The 23041-nt window shown below is 42.9% G+C and overlaps 1 protein-coding gene across 1 annotated transcript in view; it reads left to right on the plus strand.

Annotated features, from left to right (window-relative positions):
- The window catches only part of FKBP1B (FKBP prolyl isomerase 1B), a 47907-nt gene extending 28432 nt beyond the window's left edge, over positions 1-19475 (plus strand). The window contains exons 3-4 of the mRNA XM_064448143.1: positions 16037-16149; positions 18773-19475. Of these exons, the coding sequence (XP_064304213.1) occupies positions 16037-16149; positions 18773-18901 (242 nt within the window). The 3' untranslated portion in view covers positions 18902-19475. The remainder of the gene's footprint in view (positions 1-16036; positions 16150-18772) is intronic.
- The last annotated feature ends 3566 nt before the right edge of the window (positions 19476-23041 follow it).

Consider the following 23041-nt stretch of genomic DNA (forward strand, 5'->3'; position numbering starts at 1 on the left):
AGGAAGTTTGGTATTTGATTTGAACATGCATCTCTGAAATTCAAACTTGACGTGGATGCCAAGACAAATATATTCAGACATGCAGGCTGGACCTGCAGTCCATGGTATATGACAGCCTGATGTCATGCCCTTAGCTTGTGAAGCCTTCGTAGCAGAAATCACCTTGCAGAATGGCAAACAAGGCCCTTCTGTTGGTTTTGGTTTTTTTTTCTAGGGCTTCATCTCTAGTCATTATTAGATTACTAGATAAAGAACCTGGCACAAAGCTCAAGCTAATGTGAGAAAACAGAATTGTATGTACTCATGCATGCATCAGCTCTGAAAAATTGATATTGCTTATGTGTGTATTGGGTGTAGATATGATACACCTTTAGGCTGTACTACAACAGTATCTGCATCCCTGTCTTTCCCAAGGCCATCTGTGATCCTCCTTGCTGATACGATTCTATAATTTCCTCTTCCTTCCCATCCTTCCAGTCTTACTTGCAGCAGGAAGACTAAAAAAAAAAGAAAATGTATAGGATTATTGGATTTCTAGTCAACAATACCCTGGGAGAAGCAGCTTTGGCTGCTCCACTGAAAAAGTTGCTACAAGATGATGTCATCTGGCAGTAGGCACCAAAACAAGACGTGGTATTGCAGCAGCTAAAAATGACAATCTGCAATGCACCAATATTTAGGTTTCATTGTCCTATAAAGCAGTCCCACTCAAAGAGATGCAACTGAAGACTGTTTGAGTTCTGGCTCCTTGCGAAGTATGCTGTGCCTGTATTATCCACATAATTTGGTGTAACAGAAGCAGAAAAAATACTACACCTAAACAGAAGCAGCCTGTTATATTTGCTCCAAAAATGACTTCCCTGCTTAATGCAGTGTTGCAATCCACATGCAGCTGGTTTATAGATCACTTTTTAAAAATCACACTGCTTTCTTTTAAACCCTTGGGAAAGCACTGCTGAAAAACTTATTTGTGAAACCATTTAGCAAAATGTTAATTTGGGATGTGCTACCTAGGAGTCTGGTGTCATAATCTCCAGAGTCAGGTGTTCAGATCTCTGCAGAAAAGGCTGTTCATGTTAAGGAAACCCCCTTAGTGCTGAGGGCAGATCACAGAAGGGCTTGCTGGTTCATTTGCAAGCTGTGCAAAAATTTATATGCAGTTTTTTGCCTGGCGACTTGGCTCCTAAATACCAACCATATTGGGCTTTGAAGCATGCGGACATCTCTCTAAGAAGGCTGTAAACAGCAAGGAAAAAACTGAAGTTCTGGAAGGACAGAAGGCAGTATATAACCCTCTTTCTAGGTGAATACTAGGACACACAGTGCACAAGCAAGGCAGATGATGTTTTGACTTAAAAAGGCAAAGCACACAAAAATTACAGAAATATATATAGATCAAGAATTGAACTACTGGAATTGTTACAGCTTGATTAGACTTTTGATCCAGCAAATAGTATGACAGCTTTAGCTATATGTCCGTCACCAAGTATTCAGGCATCTGACGTTCAGGATGTGGTGCAAGCAGCAGTGCCCTGTGTGTAAGATCAGATCTGTCCAGTAGTGATTTACTACACTTTACTGAAGGCAGAGAAGAGGCTAGTATCACAAGCCTGCAGACAATAGCAGTCTTGCTCTTGTGAAACCTGTATGGTAGGGCAGAAGGAGCTCAGAAACAAGTCATGATTACATGCTGCAACCTGCGTGACGTGAAGTCCTCCACTGAGCATTTTCAGAATTGAAAAGCTTGCTCGTAGCAGAAACAGAGCTTTCCCCAACATACAGGGTGTGATGGAGGCGTGAAGTAGTTGTGCAAAGCAGCAGAGTGTTATTTGCGTAGTATTGCTGCAAGGCCAGTGGTCAGGAAAAGCCACAGATGAGGGTGCTGCCTGAACACCGTCATGCCATGATGTATACAAGAGAGAGGAACCACTGATGCGAAACAAGGCAAACCAAAACTCAGCTAAGCCTTTCGGCTTATCAGCAAGAAAATACAGCCAGTGAATGATCTCGGCAGAGGTTCCGGTGTCAAAGAAGGACTCGAAAAATTTGAAAGCCATCTTTTGGGAGCACATCATAAGCTATAAAGTGCAGATTTATTTGCAGTATTAGCCAAGGTCGTGGACATACAGAAGTCTTCATCTGAATTATGTGCAGGTAAAGACCAAGTCCTGATGATGAGGGGGTTCTCATGAATCAAAGCATCCTATCATCAGGGCAGATCATGAAGTTGAAAACAATAAAATGATGCTAAAAATGGTAGGTGGATTTGGTGAAAATGGTGTTTATACAATACAGGGATACTTATTGTGCTAGGTGGCTGCTTATAACAGACAAAATAGGAATGCAATATATGGTGCTGCATGTCTCTAGGATACTGCCTGAGCCCACAGACTGTGCAGAGCACGCGAGATGTGAAATGAGATGCAGAACATGCTTTCATGTGGTTTGTTCCTGTTAAAATAGAGTTATGGCTTAAGTGTGCCTGGCTGTGTCTTTAGTGATCTTTGGTCTGCCTGTGAGCAGACAGAAGTTTGCAGATATTCAGTTGTGTTAGAGAACACAGATTAGATGTACTGAGAAATCTAAATTCTCTGCACCCTTCTTCTTGAAAAAGCCACAAATAAACTTGTTTTCCCAGGATAGAGATTTGTGCCCATGTCAGTTTTGAGTCAAATCAGCAGGGTTTTTTTTCATTATTTGAAACTTAGATTCGTTAAGTGCCTTGGTTTTATGTAATTTTGCATTTTTCTTTTTTTTCCCCGATGACTGTTTGATAACATGAACAGCCAAAATACTTACCATTCTGATAAATGATTTCACAGACTCGGTAGCCTGGGTGGTTGCTGCCCTTGTGAGCAGGATCACTGGAACTCCTTACGCAGGCAGCCAGTAAATCTGCAGATACGTGTTTAAGCATTAAAACGGTACACAAACCTGAGATAAATTAACTCCCACAAACCTTTTTCTTTTGCTGTGCAAAATGGGAAAATGGAAACAGCAGCCTAAATGAGTGGAGCTTTTGCATGTTCCATGACATTACATATTATGGATTACAGAGTAAGCCATGTTACCTGGTCAGGGAAGATCTGTTCAATTATTTTTCAGAGTGATGTAGAATACCTCTGAGTGTCTGGGTGACTGATTATTTTAGACCAGAGCTGTATCTCTCTCACATAAATCTTGGCTTCTTTGATCGAAGTTTTAGGTCAGTTCTGCCTTTCGTCTGGCTTGGCTGTCTGGATACTTGAATTTTATCTGATATGCCTCCCTTCCAGCATGCTTCTTATGAATTTTAACTTTTCTCTTTTATGTTTTCTCCTCAATAGCTCCAGTGTCTTATAGCTTGGATATAACTAAACAATAGTTGGTGTTAAATAATTGTTGAAGAATTCCCTAGGCCTCATCGAAGCTGAATTTGAATAGTTCGTATTAATATCTGAAAACAAAGCAATGTGTTCTCAGTAGAATGAAGCACTTCAGATGGACATAAGGCTTTTTTTTTTTCTAAAGCAAAATGTTTCTTTCATTCCATGAAACCCTGAATTGTATTTTCTTTAGAATTTTGGATAAAATTGATCAGAACAATCCGTTATTTTCCTGCGAAAAAAAACATCCTTTGTTAGGGTGGTCATGATGTGTATGTTTTGGCCATTTGATTGTTAGAAACAGATTTTTACTGACTTCATATAGTAAGTTACTCATATAAGATGCTGCATTTTCAGGTACACTTACTGGGATGATAAAAGGTAGGGTGACCTGTGATAGAGAGCTGTCTGGTCTACAGCAATTCCTGTGAGTTACGCAATGTATTCACTGTCTCTGCCTTTGCTTTTACAGATTATAATATTACACGTTTTGTGGTAGAGCCTGAAATCTTCCGGCATTTCGTTGCTGGTGTAATAATACATTTGTTTATGTAATGCTTCACTCTTTGGTCCACTCTCAACTTGTGTTGTTTTCCACTGTTGATCTGTTGAGGTATTTTTGGCAACATTTATCTTTGTTGTTTGTGTATGGACTGACTACCATTTCTATTTGTAGTATCTAAACTGGCTTAATTTACAATGTCTTTGGTTTGCAGCAGTCCCGAGTGTGAAAATACTTTTGCTTTTGGAAAAACGTTATGGTCTGGGCCATCTGTCCTCGGACTCCTGCTGAAGTCAATGGGGACTTTGTTGAAACAGTGCAGGGACAAACCCCAGACAACATCAGGTGATCCAACAAGTCCTGGGAGCAAGGATTGGGATCCAGGCCTCCGTCCATCCCACTGACCTCCCTCTTTACAGCTTGCTTAGTTTTCTCCTAACTTCATCATTCTGCATTTCCAGCTACGATACAGATTGAAGTGGGAGCACAGAGGGTGACACCATTGAGTGTTTGCTTGTCCAATGATGAGAATACCATCAGAAAAGGTGAAGAATATGGATTTAAATTCAGGCTTGAGGTGAACTTGTATTGCTTTCCGCAAGCGTTCATGATAGAAAAGATGGGCGGTAGAACCCTCTCTACCAAGCATGCTTTAAAAAGGATGAACCCTTCTCAGGTTTGTGTCTGTCCTTAAAATTGGATTCAGAGCTGTACACCCAAAATGAATGGTGATGCTAAATTCTAGGAAGAGCTGAGAATTGAGGTGTATCCTTGTACTTATCCTGCCAACTGACTGTAGGCGGCACTTCGCTCAGTTTCTGTATCTCACCTGGAAGTGCATGTTTGTCTCCGTTGCCTCTATAAGAAACTTCTGATTCTTTTTCTGTCACTTCAGTAAAACTCAACAGGGAAGTCACTAATAGGTGATTCTCATCTGAGTCTCACCCGTTTCTCAGAGATGTTTCCCATAAAACATTTATTTTGCATTCTCCTTGCTTCTTCCCTTCACTAGCCCAAGACATGAGTGGCTTGTTAAGTAAATTAAAATAGATACAGGCACTTGGAAATTCCTATTGTTCTCCAGAGTCGACTGTCTAATGTCCAGCAGAGCAATGCCTGAGACCCATCTGTCAAGATAACAGCTGCCACTTTTTCCATAGTTTGTTTATAAGATCACCAAGATCAAAACTTAGAGATGGAAAAGGCCTATTTATAATAACAAACAAACTGTGCTGTTAATAGCTCCTTTCCACTATGGCTCTGAAGATACTTTTAAGGCTTACTGAGTGAAGCCTTTCAAGATACCTAAGGCAAAGCATATTAATTAATAATATTATTGCTCATTCTGCGAGTGAGTCTCTTTCTGACCTTGGTGAAACCGCAGTCATCGTCTCACAGGGAATAAAATGAAGGTGTGTTATACTTACACAGCTGTCTGGTGACAGAACTGATTCTTTTTGACATCCAGCTTTTTGCTCTTATCACAAATCTACATGATTCCATATTCTTGCAGGATTCTGCTCTGGAGAATAGTCCTGAGTGCGTTGTTCAACTTAGTTTTAAATTACTGTGATCCAGGTCTTAAGCTGCTACATGTATTTTTGTACTTTCATTGATATCAAGAGGAACTGTGCCAGATTACACCAATAAGGATCTGCAACACGAGGAAGAATGAACAAAATTAAGAAACAAATGTGGCAAGAGGAATATTGTAGCTAGTATTATTTCAGAACATATTTTCAGGGTTTACAGGCAGAGAGATATTTATGACACTACCAGGGCCTGCGTTAGAGCATGGTAAATGACTGTTTACATTGACTAGAATACTAAATACTCCTTTTTGTAAAAGCAAGTGCATTCCTAGTAGGTTGGAACAACAAACTGTACATCTGTAGAAGGATTTGTTCTTTTGATGAGTGTATCTCATATACCTTTTAAAAAGACAGTCTAGAAAAATAATGGTGTCTGAATAAGACATTCTTCCACTGGAGTATTACGGCAAGTGAGAAAGACTGCTTGGCAAAATGCTGGTTTGATCTGACCTTAACGGTAGGCTGGACTTCTGACAACATAATGAGGGTTACCCAATACATAACTTGTTAATAAACCCTTCTCAGAGTTCATTCAAAGACTAGAAGTGGCTTTTGTCTTCTGTATACAGTACATTTACTGTATTGCTATACAGTAAGTGACTAGGTAGATCTACGTACATCTGCACTCACCAAGTCTAAAGGACCTTAGGCAACATAATCCACAGGAAGGCATTCGGTATGCAAATCAAAACCAACTTGGTTTTTCACTAATCTTGACTGTGATCAAGTCGTTTTGGGTGGAGTTAATCTCAACAGTCTTTAGCTGCCTAGAAGTCTATGGTCTGTCCATGTCAATGGAGAGAGCAGAGAAGCTAGATACACGTCCTCCTCCACACTTGAGCAAGAGATTCATTCCTTGAGTGAAACAGCAGTATGTTTCACCTGATTACCCTGGAAACTGTGTGTATTAGACTGAAGTGAGGCCCCATGGTGGCCCCAAATTGGTGCCAGTGAAGTCATGTCTCATTTTCCCATGTGGAGTTGCAGGCGGGAGGAGACGATTCCTCAGGAATTCTCTGAATGCCTGTGAAGGGAGGGGATATTACATAAGGCCAGCCAGGAAGGTTATACCACATCTCTAAATTAAGACACATTACACGAATGTCTGACCAGTCTGGATCAAAAAGTTGGATACCATGGATAAAAAGCCTTTGAATTCTGTATTATGTATGCTTTATGTACATATGAGATCATGATGGAACAGCAGTGTCTGCCTCTGACTTATTTAGAGTATATGTAATCTTGGCATATTGACTGTGCCTTCTTACATGGCTCAGTCAACATGCATTTTTATAAACTGTGTTTTCTTCTCTGTTTGCATCTTGTGCGTGTCTCTCTTTTTCCAAGAATGTTTTTCTTTTTATCCTTCTTGTTTGAGAACATAGTTGGTAAGTCCTTTGCACGACATTAGATGGTTGCTGTGTTTGTCAAGATGACAAATGCTCCTCAGTGAATGAGGTATGGCCATGCTAGGTGTTAAGAAAGTTGGATGTGACAAAGAACAGGGTAAGCAGGCCTGCAGGAGAGAAGGAGCAGTTATTCATAAGGGATGTGGGGAGAAATGCTATTTTTCAGTTCCAAATGCCCCAAAAGCCAAAATGCCATTTAACATGTTGGTGTTAAGTGGCAACACATTAAGAACATACTTTTTCCATGTTCAAATTTATTCTCTTTTCATATGCACAGCCTCTTAATCCAGTGCCCTAGTAGAGATGGGTGGATTTTTCACTAGCTCTTGCTAGCTCTAGCCAAGGGAATCTGAAGTGTTTCACTGATAAACGAAGATTTCAGCACAGATTTTATTCAGAAGGAAATGGAGGCACACACTGGAAGTCTAGCTAGCTGAAAAACAAAGGATGCCCAATCTGGGAACAGCTCGTCATTAGAGCACAGCTAACTGCTGATGCAGTATTGTTACATTGGGTTGGGAAGGTGTTTCTTCTGGCAGGTCATTCAACATCCCCTTTCCCTGAGCAGAGGAGGAATTAACTGGTAGGGAAGGTAGTTCTTTCCTCCCAAAACCCCTCCTTCGTGATCTCAGAGCCATGCTCAGAGCTTTCCCAAGAAATGTCTGAAGATCCTTTTCTGCTTTCCGTGGTGTTTTTCCATGCTCTCTGCACCCAGATCTGTATTCAGAAGCTTTGCTGACCTAGCTTGGACCCTTCGTGTGCCACACGCTGGAAGTCTGCTGGGTATCATGTTCACCTGTTTCAGTGAGGTTTAACCCCTGCTGAAGTGCGTAACTTCCCAGTGGAAGGTCATCTGTGCTACAGGCTAAAATACCAAATCCATACCACCATTGCATTGGCAATCATAAAACAGAAATGGGGGGAAGGAAATACATGTGTGTGTTGTGGCATTGGATGAGACTGAGAATGAAGCCAAGAAGAAAAAAAAGAGATTAATTGAATTGGCCTATTATCTTGGTGCACTAGATGGCCAGAATTCTTTGGCCAAGCTCTCCTGCATGTGTTCGGGTGCGAAATCTTGCAAAATGTCTTCTTTGTATTCCAGCAGTGCTCTTGAACTGCTCTTTGTGCTTCTTGGATGGTGCCAGAGGACAGGGACAGAAAGGCCTAGCCCAGTCAGGAACGTTCCCTCTCCTTCCAGAACCTGTGTTACAGGACATGGCATGTAGGGGTAGAGATGCAAAGTATTTCTGTAGTAATACATTCTCTCTAAAATGTTGCTTTAGACATCTGTTGTCCTACTCATTAGCATACCCAGATTGACCTGATTCTGCCACACTCATTCAAATGAAATTTGCCTCATGCTGCAGAGCATGTATATTTTACAGCTGAACTTTGTAATGGTAACAGAATCAAACCCTAAAATAAAATTACTGTTTTAAGGAACAGGATACCAGAGGAATTGTTTTGGTCTCCTTACAATTCGTGTAGAATATGCTTATTGAGTCTCATATCTTCCTTGAGGTTAAATCTACTTTCTCTTCTCTTTTAGAAATATGCAAATCTATCAAGCCGTTAGGACAGAATAATGCCTTTCCGTAGAGTGAACTAGACAATTGCATGTAATTTTCTTGGCTGTGAAGTCAAGCTAAGTGCAAAGCTCTTTCATATTGTCTTGTAGTTGGACGCAACAGTGATATATAGTGCATAGTAATGCATTATTGAATAGTTGTCTGTTGCGTCTTCATTGCATGCTGTCAGCTGCGTAATAAATAATTGATTGTGTTGCTCTTACTCCACATTAAAGATATATGAGTATATAATACATGAAGAAAATGAAGCAGCAAGGCTGCTTATGGTGAAAAGATCAAACATTACTGAAGTGCACTGTGGTAACAGGAACTAAGAAGTGACCACCACCGCTATCCATTTCCAATTTCTGTACTTTGAGTCAGTGATTGTTTGTCATGGCAACAAATGGCACATTCAAATCATTGCTGTTGCCTTTTTAAACAACAAAAAAAATGTGGTAAAGAGCTGATACACTGCAGAGATGCACCCCCAGTCTCTTCAACTATTATCCCTCTAGACTGAAAAGTCCCTTAAAAGGATTAATGTTTTTTCTCTTAAGTGGCTGTAAACTGTCAGAAAAAATACAGTCTAAGCCAGCAAATCCTTTTTTCCTCATAAGGCTTTGTTTTTGTTAAGCAGAGGAAATGTTAGCAGGAAAAAACTGAGTTTGTCTTTACAGTGGTACTAAACCTTTGTTGTTGAACCCTTCCCTTGAAAAGCCATGCCTCCTTTCTCAGTTCAGTGGCCAACGTCCCCGTACAGGACACAGTAAGATGGCCCTGCATCCAAATGTAGCATAGGAAATGAAAGCATCCTTCAGCTCACATTCAACACTCTTTCGTTATTTGCATTACAGCAATTATCACTTCTGACGGAAACAATTTTCATCAGTAAAATTGATGAGACACCAAATTTGTCCAGGAAAGAGTTTACTTGGAGTCAAATCAAGGAAATCAGAGGTATATGCTACTTACTGCGTGGTTGTTTGGAAGGAGGCTCATGGCCAGGTATAAGAACAGATTACTGGGAGCTGTTGTTGTGATGAAAAGGTGTAAAACAGTGACCTGCGTTTTGAGGTAATAATAAAATGGCAAATGAAGATGTAAGAGGTGTGAGATATCCGGCTTACGCAGACCTGGATTCTGATGGAATGAGCTGGAGAGCTGAGGCATGTTAGGTCCTCTAGGCATTTCCCTGGGAAGCAGAAACACAAGGCACCAACTGTATTTGCCTAGAAAAGTGATGCCCAGATCTCCCCATTTAACACTAAGACATGGGAACTGTTCTTGTTCCTGATGGGAAACCACAAGTTTTTCAGGCATGTTAGCAGGAGACTCGGCCGTGAGCTAAGGGGGAATGCACTGAACGCAGAGGAGTTGTCCTGCTTTACTGCAGTACGTCAGAACTGAGTCCTGAAGGGAACTGATCTATTTTAATGTAAAATGCAAATAACAGCATGGAAATCAGTGGAGTTCTGCTGGTGTAAATCAACCTGGGATGTGATCTGTGACTTTATGGATGCGTTTCTCCCATCACCCCTATGCGATTATGCTGAACTCCTCTGCTTTGCTGAACTGTGGCTTCCTCTATACACTGTGAAGGTGTCAGTGTTGACACAAAGGCTTTTTGTACAGTTTCTGGAAACTTCCCAATAATACATTTTCCAGACTGAAAGTGTGTATTAGTAATAGTTACAGATTGTAAGTAAGTGGGGGGAAAAATCGGAATTTTTATGTCCTATGATTCTATAGGAGGCTGTAGTGAGGTGGGGGTTGGTCTTTTCTCCCAGGTCACTAGCAACAGAATGAGAGGAAATGGCCTCAAGCTGTGTCAGGGGAGGTTTAGATTGGGTATTAGGAAAAATTTCTTTACTGAAAGAGTGGTCAGGCATTGGAACAGGCTGCCCAGAGAGGTGGGGGAGTCACCATCCCTGGAGGTATTTAAAAGACGTGTAGACACAGCACTTCAGGGCATGGTTTAGGAGACATGGTAGTGTTGGGTTGAAGGTTGGACCTGATGATCTTAGAGGTCTTTTCTAACCTGAATGATTCTATTCTATTCTAATTTCCAGCCATTTTGACATTCTTCTGACAGAATATTGGTATATTTTGACATAAACCCAATATATTTTAAGGAAAAAAAGAAACACTTGAGACAAAAAATTCTTAACCCACAGCAACCCTAAATGCAGCAAATGCTGCCTCCAAGAGTCTGAGGAACCAAACCAAATGACAAGTTTATAACAGCACAGATTTCTTACAAGGCATGATTGGAAAGGTGGTTGCATTAAAGGGCATAAAAATATAGTCCCTGCCCCAAAGAACCTCTGGTCTCCATAAAATGAAACAGGATAGTGTCCTAGAAAGTCCTTCTGAATATCTGCCCCTCTTTCTGCTGCCACACATGTTCAGAAAGAAGCTGTCTTCAAGACTATGTATTGCCTTTATATTCTGCAGGTAACTACAGTTTGAAAAAATAAGGTAATGGAATTATTTGCAGATTAATGTTGCTGTTTTTTGAAAGCCACCTGTTCAATTTATTCCCTTAATACTTGTGAGGTAAGTGAATCCCATTGTACAGGATAAAAGGAGAGCAAATAGTGAAATCAAGGGATTTGTCCTGTATTAGGATCTCCATATTCTGATTCCCAGAATGTGTCAACACTGCAAAGACAGATAATTCAGTAGCCACTTGAGCCAGTGAAGCCTGGGATGCAATTTGGTCTGCTTCATTTAGGTATGGATGGATAATATAATACCTACTCACTAGGGCTCTATAAAAAGCTGGCGGTCCAGCGTTGGAAATGAATGTTGTTAACTTTTTTAACTTTTGTAAGTTAGTTGACTGAGAATGATAAACAATTCCAAGAGGTTATTGCAGTCCTGACATCTAAACCCAGGTGGGATGAATGATGCTTGGAGACACCTCTCCTTCTTCATTAACTGTAGAAGGAGCCTAGATGACAGGCTGAGACAGTTTCTACCTTTGAGATGGCTAACGTTAGCAGTGGAACTTAACACATAGATTTTCCAGATTCAGGCACCTAAGCTTGACGGGCTATCTAGGCGGGGCCGTTGGTGTTCTCTCTCTCCACCCATCTTCTGTGTAGATAATGGTTTGGGCATGCTTTGGGGCATGGCTTTGTTGGGACCATAGGTGTAAGTTAGGTGTCTAAATAGCTGGGCTGGTTCTGTGAATTTGTGTAATGTGGTTGGTTGAATTCCCAGCTGAATCATTCTCAGGTGAAGGAACCCTCTGGTAAAAAGGATTGTAGACGGTGGGCCAGCTGCAGCATTCGTTTCTTTCCATTCCTGACCTCTCCTCCATAATACAGGTTGTCTGATAACAAATAAATATTGAGCCTTTCTCTTGGTACAGGTACTTACAGGATTTCTTTTCATTACACGCATAGGGTCTTTATGTCAGTATGAACTCTACTTCTCTCTCAAACTTGGCTGAAATTGGCTAAAAGATTCAGAAGTTACAGGGCAAGTACAGACAGTGCCGTTAGTCCTCTCCCCTTAGGAAACAGACTTAAATGATGTGATCTTAGCTGAAGTTGACTGACCTCAGGTAGTTAATTCATGTTAGAAGAGTAGTGCAGACACACCTAAGTTTTAATAAGAAATAATAGCTTGTGTTAAACCTAGACTGAAGTTTTGTTTTCACTGCTGTTTTAGTCCAAATGGCATTGTATTATTGGCAGTTTAGATGGACCCCAGTCATGTTCCTTAACAAAGTGATTTGTCTGTTCTTTGATCTTCAGCTTTGATGAGCTGAACTTCAGTGATTCAGCAGGACCCATGATCTGAAACGTCTCCTTTTCTACAGCCACCTAATTTTTAAAACGTAGCTATTAGTTAGGACCCCTTGTAGATCAGAATGTTTTCGAATCCGCACAATATTCTGATAACTGACTTTGTACAATTAATTATTTTAGTACAATGTTCGTTACCTTTCAGAATCAAATGTAAGGTTATTATAACAAGTAAGTATATCAGCATCTCGTCGTCTTTCCTCAGTCAAAACTCTTGTTGATTGTTCTGACTTAGCAAAACAATGTCATTGTTCAGTTCCAGGTTGTGGGGGTTTTCTTCTTGTTAGCTAGATAAATGAAGGTGCTAGCACACCGGAGATGGGCATCCGTCCTGTTGAAGAATATTAACCAGATAAGTTTTTTCACAAAAAGAAAATCAATTGATGCATTAGCAAGAGAGAAAATAAAACGTTAACGCTGGTTTAGCTCCCAGGAGCCTGAATAGTCGACTCTAACTTTCAGAAATAGAGAGATAAAAAAGATCTAAAGTTCAGATCTAAATCCAGATCGGAACTTCTCCAGGGCACATGGGGACTCTGACTCATTTCTAAACTAGATGTGCATTTAAAGGGCAGTCATAAAAATTGACCCTCCCACCAGAGCTTCGGTGAATATGGACACACCTGACGCTCTGAATCCCAGTTTGTCCTCCAAAAGCCATGAGGTGGGGCGATGGCAGAGGACGTTACGTTCCTGAATTCATCACCTGATGAATTTTCAGCCGTTGCTGAAAATAGGATGTTGCTGTAAACATAGGAGAAGCAGCCTGTTTTTTCCTACAAGGCCTAACGCATCTTCTAGAGGCGTTCAACAGTGAAATAGGAGTCAGTTTTTATATGATACGTATTAGACCAGCAAGCTCATGGGCAGATAGAAACATTAATTTAAATGGGAAACATTGTCCAGTAGCTGTTGTCAGGATCTCTGAACAGTTAATTCTGGTTCTGCTGCCAGTTTGATGTGTGGCATTTAGTAAACCGTCAGACCTTTAAGCTAAGTATTTTAAGAGGCTTTAGTTACAAAATGAAATGAAAGCATGCTAAAGTGTTGTGGAACTTCGCATCTAAATCTGAACTTACAGGCTGAGGCTTTTTTATAACAAAATATTTTCTTCTACCTCCTTGGGCTGCTTTGAACATGCAGACTGTAATAACAGTACTTTTAATATTAAAACTATTAAATATTGGGATTCTGCAATAGTGTCCTTCCATTTCATAGAATCATAAGCTTTTATGATGTGTTTAAAAATAAAATTGCAGTGACGGAGGACTGCCATTTAAATTTAAGATCAAATACTTCAAAAAGGATTATATGATACGCCTGCGAGTTCACCCCGAGCTGCTTCTCCCTGCCTGCCCTCCTCCGTGTTCAGGCTGGTTTTCTACATTACAAACGAACCCATGTTTGTCTGTAACTAGAAAGCCTTGTGCAGGCAGCTGGTGCGGCTTCCCAGCCTGCATGGAGGGGGTTTACGGATGTCACTGAGCCGATGCATTGCAGAATACGTGTATGTACTTGCATCGGAGCGTAAGTTAAATACCTCGTTGTTATACTGTGAAAATCTTAAGGAATATGACAAGCGCTAATGGTGAACGTTATGAAACATACCTTATGGGCAGGCTGTTCCATGATTTTCCTCCTAAGGCCTTAAACACTCTCACACGCACCCCTGAAGTGTACCGCTTTGACTAATGTCGGACTTGCTCAGCTAATTTGCCTTAATACAGCATTTGGTTTTAATATTGATGTAAAATATCTAGCCGTGGAACCCTACTGGAACAATCAAATGCTGTGTACTCATTACTGCAAGTCCAGAATGCCCTCGCCACTGATTTAACTACTAATGAATTTGGAGGCATCTATGTCTGAGCTGGTTGTTTGGACTTCCCTTGCATTCATTGCAAAGAAATAGGCACTGCTAGGATGCAATTCATTATGTCCTAATGTAGATGCCTAGATTTGGTTGGACAAATTGCCCCGTGAAAGTGCTTTTATCTCTGACTTGATTATAGAGGGAAGCCGAGAAATTAGCTCAAAAGTAGCTGGCCACATCTTAGAAGCATAAAGGTTGGTAAGATGAATCCTACCCTTTTAGTCTTTCTTTGTTTTTCATTCTGGCACATTTCTTTACAGTTACCTTTGATTCATAACACAGACTTTTTAAGCAAGCAAAATATGTCTTTTTTTGTTGTTGTTTGGACAATAACTGATGGTTTTCACTGAAAAAATAAACCTTGTGCATCAAACTGGTCTATTAATATAACTACTCTAATGAAAAGAAGGTCCTAAGACTGTGTTTTTCATACTGGATCATGAAGGCAGTATTTTTCAGCATCTTCTGTCAAAGCTGTGCTTGGTACCATTGTTTTCAGCCTGAAACTTTCTCAGATATTTGCTTATTAATGAACTTTTCTTTGTACAGTACCTTGCACAGGAGAGTTGTGGTATATGCCCAGGACATTGGCACTACAGCGTTACAAAGAACGGATTTATTTCATATATAAATATCAGGCCAACCTTGCAATATCCAGAGTATAGCATTTTGAAAGAGCAATTACCAGGTACTTCTAAGTTGAAAGCTACCATAATTATCCACTGTTTGAAAAGAGAGTGAGAATACCTAATCATGTAGTGCTCTGTGAAGGTTTATCCATTTGCTGTAGGATCTGGGCATGTGTTCATAATCTATGGGTTGAAGCACTTGTGGTGCCCACCAAAAGGAATCATAGAATCACTAAGGTTGGAAAAGACCTCTAGGATCATCAGGTCCAATGAGTAGGGTATTCCTGTGACTCTCTCTTATGGCTGATGAAAATATAAAGAATGAGTTTTTTGAATGCAGGGTCTTTTCCGTTCCGTCTGAGTAAGGACGAGGCACATGCGGTTGTAACGTTGTGTAGAAGTTTCACGTGCGTGGTGTGGAACAGCCACGTTTGTGTAATGCACGCTACTCTAGTACTCCTGAGTAAATCAAGCAGGGATGGCGAACAGTCCAAGGAACCAAATATTCCTTCTAGGTATTCTGGTACAAATTTGCAGGAACAAGTCAAAGCTGCTGCTCTGTACTTGCAGACGTTTACCTGGCAGCAAATTTGGCTCAAGAGTTCCCAAACGTGAATCTACATCCCCACCCTTTGAAGTGGGTGGAAAGCTCCCGTTGGCTTGTGGTGAGCTTTGGGCCACACACAGCAACAGCCCCCCGGTTACCCGACAGGTATGCCGCAAGGGCTGTCCCCTTTAGTTAGTTACGCTGTTAAAAGAATACCTTAAAATAAATGGTAAGTATTTAACAGGAAGTAAACCTAGTAAAATTTCTGTTAAATTTGGCTTCTTTGTCTGTAGGCTTGGTTTAGGGAGCTTTTTTGTGTTTAGGAGTAGGCCTGAACCAGGCACCTGCGTTGGGATTCTCTCTTCTGCTGCTTCCCACTTGTTCCTTGCTGGCTTTTACCTACTTAGCCGGGAAGCACCACTGTGCGAGCAACAGCTCTTCTGTAGCTCTGTGCAACGTTTGGTACGATATGCGCTATAACCTGTTGCATTAAGAACAATAATAAGAATGTTTCCATTTTAGAACCTAAATTACCTGAAGGCAAAGGTAACAATATGGCACCACTGTGTTTGCCTCTCCTGCCTTACCCATTTTGTATGAGGCCTCAAAGTTAAAATGGAAATGAGCAGCTGTTGTGACCAAGACATTAATTTTTCACTCCTTCCCTCCCCCCCCCAACACTTAAATTTAGATGTAGCTCAGACTGAAACTGTGTGTCTTGTTTTGGCAGGAATGCTGCAGAATGGAAAGAAGTTTGATTCCTCCAGAGACAGAAACAAGCCTTTCAGGTTCAAGATTGGCAGGCAAGAAGTCATTAAGGGATTTGAAGAAGGTGTTACACAGGTACAAAGAAATGATCCTGGCTGAACTTCAAGCCAGCTGGAGGGTGTGTGAGCACAGCAGTGCCCAATGCACCGGTGACAAGACCAAGTGGAAGTCACCGTGTAGGATACAGAGCGGTTTTCTGAAAGCATGGTCCATTCGAGCACAGTATTTCCCGTAGTTCTCTGTCCATCCAGGAACATCCCCTGCTCGTGAGGCTTTCCACGTGGTATGCATTTGGGAGGGGAGGGGTCACGTCCCCTCCCCAGGGGCCAACGTGCCACATAAGCCCCATCCCTTTCCCATGGGCAGCTCCGCAAATAGACAACAGCAGCCTCTAAAATGTTCCAGGTGGCAGCGTTTTATGGAGTAGCTTCTATTCAGCTACTCTATAAAAATCTAAGCTGCTGTTTTTGATGACAGCCATGACCAAGCTACAAATTTTAACCCTTACTGAATAAGGTACCAAACTGCACTGTTAAATTTTTATGATTTCAGGCTTCCAGCTACAAAACTGAACATTCACTGACCAACCCTACGCTGAGAAAAAGAAAACTGCCCTCCATTATTTACCGTTTGAGTGCCAACACAGTAAAACCTTAAAAGAGCCACAGTGCAATTCATCGCCAGCTCTTGCTTTGCGAGGGCTCCCAGTGTGAGGAGTGCTCAAGTCAGGCTGCTCAAGTGCAAGCGTGAATGAGGTCAGGGTGCACATTCCTCGTGGCTCCCTGTTTTGGGGTCCTAGAGCTCACTGTAGGAGGAAACTGCTCAAATACTATTATAGGAACAACTGTAACAGGAACAACTTCTTAAGCTTAAACAGAAGGAAGGGAGGAATGCAAAATAAGAAGCAGTATACTGAGGAATGATGGCACCATGCTTTTCCAGAGAGGGATGGAAGAGAAAATGGTTTCCAGCCCTATGGAGGAAGCAATGCAAGCATTCCCCTCTCTCCAGCAGAGAAGCAGAACTTGATTTGAGGAATCCTAGACTCTCTGAAAAACACCCACATTCCTCTCAAGGTTTTGAGTTGCACTCCTCAGTATTTGCTTTGCAATAAGGCCTAAGAGGAGGTCCCGACCCCAGGGTGCTGTAGAAACCAGCAGCCGGTGCAGATGAAGCAGTGGCATCAAGCGCTGGGTGAATCAGTTCATCCCGTCCTTGACTGCTCTTGCTCCCTGACTCCTGTCCCTTAATTAATAAGTGGCCGAAAGCCATTCCAGTCATCAGTGTGGCGACTCGCTGCCCTCCTGCTCCTCCTAGTGGATCGCTGACTGAAGCCAAGCTTGTGGCTCTCTCCGTCCACCCGAGGGAATTGAGGGGTTTGGGGTGCGTGACTGACACAAAGCACTTGGAAGAAAGCAGTTCACTATGTCTGGCATGCAGATTTTTTTCAAACCTTGGTTTAATGACTGTCAGATGTCAGCAGCTTCTGCATTTCTCTGCTCAGCTTCTGACAGTTCAAGGTTGCCCCGTGCCTAAAACCCGTGCGTGACTCAGCAGCTGTCTGGCTTGCAGTGACCTGTCAGAGCAGCAGCCAGCCTGCCCCACGCAAACCCCAGCAGGGCCCAGGGAGGCCCTCTGCTCTTGTACCCTCAGCCCCAGCATATAAATATTCCCGGAATGTGGGGAAGTTCATATTCGCATTTTTCTTTCACCTAAGTATCAAAGCTGTAGCTTTGGCATATTTTGTAGGACCTGAAAAAATTCTACAGGCAATAACACATAGTCTGTAGGCCAGAGATATGCTCCATCTTGGGAGAGAGGTCTGAGTTAAAATCACTGCTTCAAATCAGGGATTCGTTCTTGGCCAATGAATATTCAGCCACCAGTGTCTGGCACTTGAATAGTGGTTTGAAAATGCACCACCCCAGAGTACTCTGTTGGAAGAGCAGGGGTTTCACTCTTGATACCCCAAATCTCAGTGAGCACCGTTCTCTCCAGAGCTCACCTGGAGCGAGGGAATCAGCATTTCTGTCCATCCCAGGGGCAAGGGCTCACTGCCCGAATAAGCAGCACCTGAGGTGCCCTCGGGCCCTCGGGCTTGGGCTGAGTTTAGGGAATTAAGCACCTCTTTTAAGTAGGATTGCATCAGCGTTTGCTTTGCATCTGCCCAACAGCAGAAGGTTGGGTGCCCACAGCATTAGCATTTGAGCAATGGTTCTGAAGTTGTCCCTTGTGGTGGCTGAAGAAGGAAAAATGTTGCTGAACACTTTTCAGAAGCTGAACGGTGTTTCGGCACTGATCTCGCACGAAATCGAAGCTCTGGTCCTGTCTGTTCCTGAGAGCCTTTTCCTAACGCCTGCTGATGGTGTTACATGTACCCTGTGCTCCGCAGAAGGAACTCACACCTCCTACAGCTGGCTCCAGCGTAGGCAGTACGGGCCAAAGCATGCATTAAAAAGCCTGTGTGACTCCCAGACTGGCTCTGGCAATTCAAATAACTGCCACGAGAAGCCAGGAGTAAGGAGGGCTTCCTCTGAGCTGTTCGTGGCAGCTCCAGCTTGAAGCTGAAAGATTAACCTGATGGTCCCAACACTCCGTAATTCTGTAAATCTGCCACGTAGTGATTTGTGCTTTGTTTTCTTCCTAATACTGGTTTATTTTTTTTCGTCTTTTCTTTTTTCCGACATCCAAAACCCAGATGAGCTTAGGACAAAGAGCAAAGCTGACCTGCACACCCGAGATGGCCTATGGAGCCACAGGCCACCCTGGGGTCATCCCTCCCAATGCTACTCTCCTCTTTGACGTGGAGCTTCTCAGGTTAGAGTGAATCCTCTCGAGGCAGTTGGCTGGAGACATCTGTTAATAACCATCCCTTCTTTCTCGCCTTGCCAGCAACAGGAGAAGTTGTCACTGGAATCCCAATCTTCTCTGCTCAAGCTGTCCTGTCAATAGCGCCTGCCGGTCGGCTTCTTACGCCGCCTTTCTCTTTTTTAACTTTGTGGTGTCCGTATTTGCCTTCTATTAGAAGCTTTGCTTTGGGAAAACTGCCTACCGATGTAACATTTTCAAGTTGTACATTTTATTTAATTTGCATGTAAGAAGAATTCACAGTGATGATTGAAAATATATATAAATATAAATATATATATATTCCTTATTGAAAAACCACTGCCTTACTGTACACTTAAACCAAGAAAAAAAAAAACACAAAAGGTGCTCAAAAAAAAAAAAACCCCAATGTACGCCTTGTACATGACCGGGCATTAGCCAACCAGAGTTACCTGCGCTGCCACTTTTCTCAACTTGTACGTTCTGCTTGCTGCTGTTTTGAAAAATACTGTCTCATTTAAAACTTAAAAGTATATATATAGAAAAAAACAATAAAATCTTGATACTTTACAGTTTCTATTTCCTGTTTTTCTCCTCTGGCCACTGGAATTCTTTTTGGTGTAGAAGTTCTTTGAACACTCCTCGGCCCATTTTTTGTGTTAATTATTCCTCTTCTTTGATGAAGTACACGTAATGCCATGCACTGCTCCTGTTATAAATGGCACAGGGGACGATCTCAGTAGGACCAGAGGTACCAGGAACATGCAAGTAAGGGCTGCTGGGACAGAGGTTTCCCAACTCTCCACCTCCCCAGCCCTGCTAGTGGCTCCTCAACGCTGGCCAAAATCAGGCTGCTGAAGGGGTAGGAAGTGATGCCTGCAAAGACATGCAGTGCTGGTCTGATTCTCTGCCTTTACAACAGTAAAACTAGTGTAAAATTTTCTACTGGGGCCGAGAGAGGCTAGTGAGGAGCAGAATTATGTGCATCCGCCTTACAAAGCAAATCTGAGCTGTGGGATGATGCGGCCACTGAACACACCGGGTTTTTTCAGGCTACATCCGCTGCTGCTGTTTACACAGCCTGCGGACTTACTTGTGCGCTGGGCTCCTGGCACTCAGGGCTCAGCAATATGTAGTTCATGTGATAGTTATATGAATTCCCAAAATGCTGGTTCCTCCTCTGCAGACAGGACGTTGCATAGACTGTCGTCTACCTGGCGTTAGGAGCAGGACCTGACCAGCACAGCTGCCTTTTTGCTGTCATTTTGCTTCGCCTAAACTTGGTTTCGCCCCTCTGCTGTAGGAGAAAAAGAGCATCATTGGGTCATGATGTTATTTTTATTTAATGTGACTATAAACTATTTGCATAGTTTTCAACAAGTGGGTTTTTCTGATGGAAGGATTTCGATCAGGCGGTGAGCACTTTCATTGTGCGAGTTTGTGTCAGGAGACCGCAGCTAGCGGGAGCAGACAGGCAAAGCTACACAGGCACCTTCACGTGATCCCTCCTGGAGACGAGAGAGAAAAGGAGCCCAGAAAAGCAAGACGGGTGATCTGGCTGGTGACTACAGCTCACACCCTTATTTCTCCAGATGTTAATTTACACATGAAACTGCATTTGAGTTTGTTAATTAACAAGCATGTAAACCACAGACTCGCAGAATGGCGGGGGTTGGAAGGGACCTCTGGAGATCATCTCATCCAACCCCCCTGCTTGAGCAGGCACACCCAGAGCAGGGGCACAGGAACGCGTCCAGGCGGGGTGTGAATGTCTCCAGGGAAGGGACCCCACAGCCTCCCTGGGCAGCCTGTGCCCCTGCTCTGGCACCCGCACAGGGAAGGGGTTTGTCCTCATGTTCAGGTGGAGCTTCCTGTGTTCCAACTCGTGCCCATTGCCCCTTGTCCTGTCGTTGGGCACCACTGAAAAGAGTCCAGTCCCATCCTCTTGACACCTGCCCTTTAGACATTTATAGGTATTGATGAGATCCCCCCTTAGTCTTCTCTTCTCCAGGATGAACAAACCCAGGTCTCAGCCTTTCCTCATAAGGGAGATGCTCCAGATCCCTGAACATCTTGGTAGCTCTCCGCGGGACTTGCTCAAGCAGTTCCACATCATTCTTAAACTGGGGGACCTCAAACTGGACACAGCACTCCAGATGTGGCCTCACTAGGGCAGAGTAGAGGGGGAGGATAAACTCCCTCGACCTGCTGGCCACACTCCTTTTAATGCACCCCAGGGCACCGTTGGCCTTCTTGGCCACAAGGGCACAGTGCTGGCTCATGGTCACCTTGCTGCCCACCAGCGCTCCCAGGTCCTTCTCAACAGAGCCACTTTCCAGTAGTTCAGCCCCCAGCCTGTACTGGTGCGTGGGGTTGTTCCTCCCCACGTGCAGGACCTTGCCCTTGCTCTTGTTCAATTTCATGAGGTTCCCGTCGGCCCAGCTCTCCAGCCTGTCCAGGTCTCGTGGACTCATCTCTTACAGGCTGGTATTCACCAAAGGTTGATGGAGTAAATGCTTTTCTTGCTTCCCTCTCTAAAGAAACAAAAGGCCTTTCAGGACCCTTTTTGTGGTGGAAATCTGGGATCACTGCAGCATCGAGGTGACACATTCACATTGCACTAACAGGTCTTTTATTTAGGACAGGCCAATTTCCTGTTTACAAAGAGGAAGAGAGACCTGCCAGGGTTTGATGCCCATTAGTTCTCCCAAATTCTTCTTAAAGGTCCCGGCCTCTATCACCAATCTTGATTTCAGCCCTGGGTTGCAGAAGCCAGGCTGCAGTGCAGCAGCTGCAGGTGGGAGCTCATAGAGAAGTCTTGGTTAAATGTAACACAGCCCTGTCATGCCTGTCAAACACAGGGTGATTCCGCACATTGGTCTAAAGCTGCTCCTACCGGTGGCCCAGTTTAAGTTAGTTGCTTGTTAAAAGGAAAAAAAAAAAAAAAAAAGGAACCATGAAGCACCTGGTTTGGGACCATTCCTGAACGCCGCAGAAGTGAACGGCGATGCAAAGGATTGGCTTGGTGCACCCAGAATGGCCACACGTACCCTCCATCCCCTCTTGGTCCCGCTGTTGGGAAGCTCCTGCTGCATCTGAAGCAACAGGCAGCGCTCTGCCCTTCCACTTCGGCCAGGCGTCCTACCGCCCACAAACGCACCCCTGCTGGGCTTTAAGAGCGCATCTTATTCAGTCTTATCGTCTCTATCTGCAGAGCTGCTGTGCGCTCTCCTGCCCGCAGCAGCACAACGCGGCTGTTACCCGGTCTGTGAAGCCCTTATTACAGCTGGCTGATGAGGCTCCCTCCCTTATCACCCTTCCTCTGCAGAGACCTTTGTTGGAAGCAGCGATTATTACATTTTTCATGCCAATTTCATTAAAAAAAAAAAAAAGGAAAACTAATTGTGCTTTGTGATACTTAGGGAAATTAAGTCTTCAAGGAAATGTAATCTTCAGCTCTTTATTTGACTGAAAATATGTTAATTTATTTAATTGTATCATCGATCAACACAGTACATATAATTATTACCACCGTATAATGGATTGGAAAAAAATTTACTGTCATTGCCTGTGTAATCAGATATGCTCTTGTTACTAATTTCTAAACAGCATCCATGGAAAAAAATGACCTTCCAGGCTTAATTTCATGCCCTACTTCCTGAAAAATGAAATGGGAAGCGAGCACGCACACAGACCAGCACAGATGCAAAGTACGAGGCTGGTAACATCTCCCTTACTTGCTGCCCCCTCTGCCAGTCGTGTAACTGAACTCATTTCCCTGTCCTTTGATATTAGATTTCAAACAAAATCTTGAGCAGCCCTCATCAAAACAATCCTCCAGGCATTCGATTTCCATTCCCTCTGTCTTGCAGGTACAAATTATTATTTCATTTTACACGTGCAGGGACACTGAAAGCCCTGAACAGGCTCTAGAAGAAAAAGTATGAAATGGAATATTTAATGAAAGGCAGCAGCTGAGCTCTCTGAGAAATCAAAAGCTGCTGATCTTGAGGATTCATTGAAGGAATTTTTATTAATCTTATTACCCTAAAGAATTGCTTTTTATATATGTTTTTCAAACAGCATCAAATCCTGATCAAAACAGGCACCGCAGCGCAAGCACCACGCTCTCCGCTAT

This window comes from Phalacrocorax carbo, chromosome 3, assembly GCF_963921805.1.
Source record: "Phalacrocorax carbo chromosome 3, bPhaCar2.1, whole genome shotgun sequence".
NCBI lineage: Eukaryota > Metazoa > Chordata > Aves > Suliformes > Phalacrocoracidae > Phalacrocorax > Phalacrocorax carbo.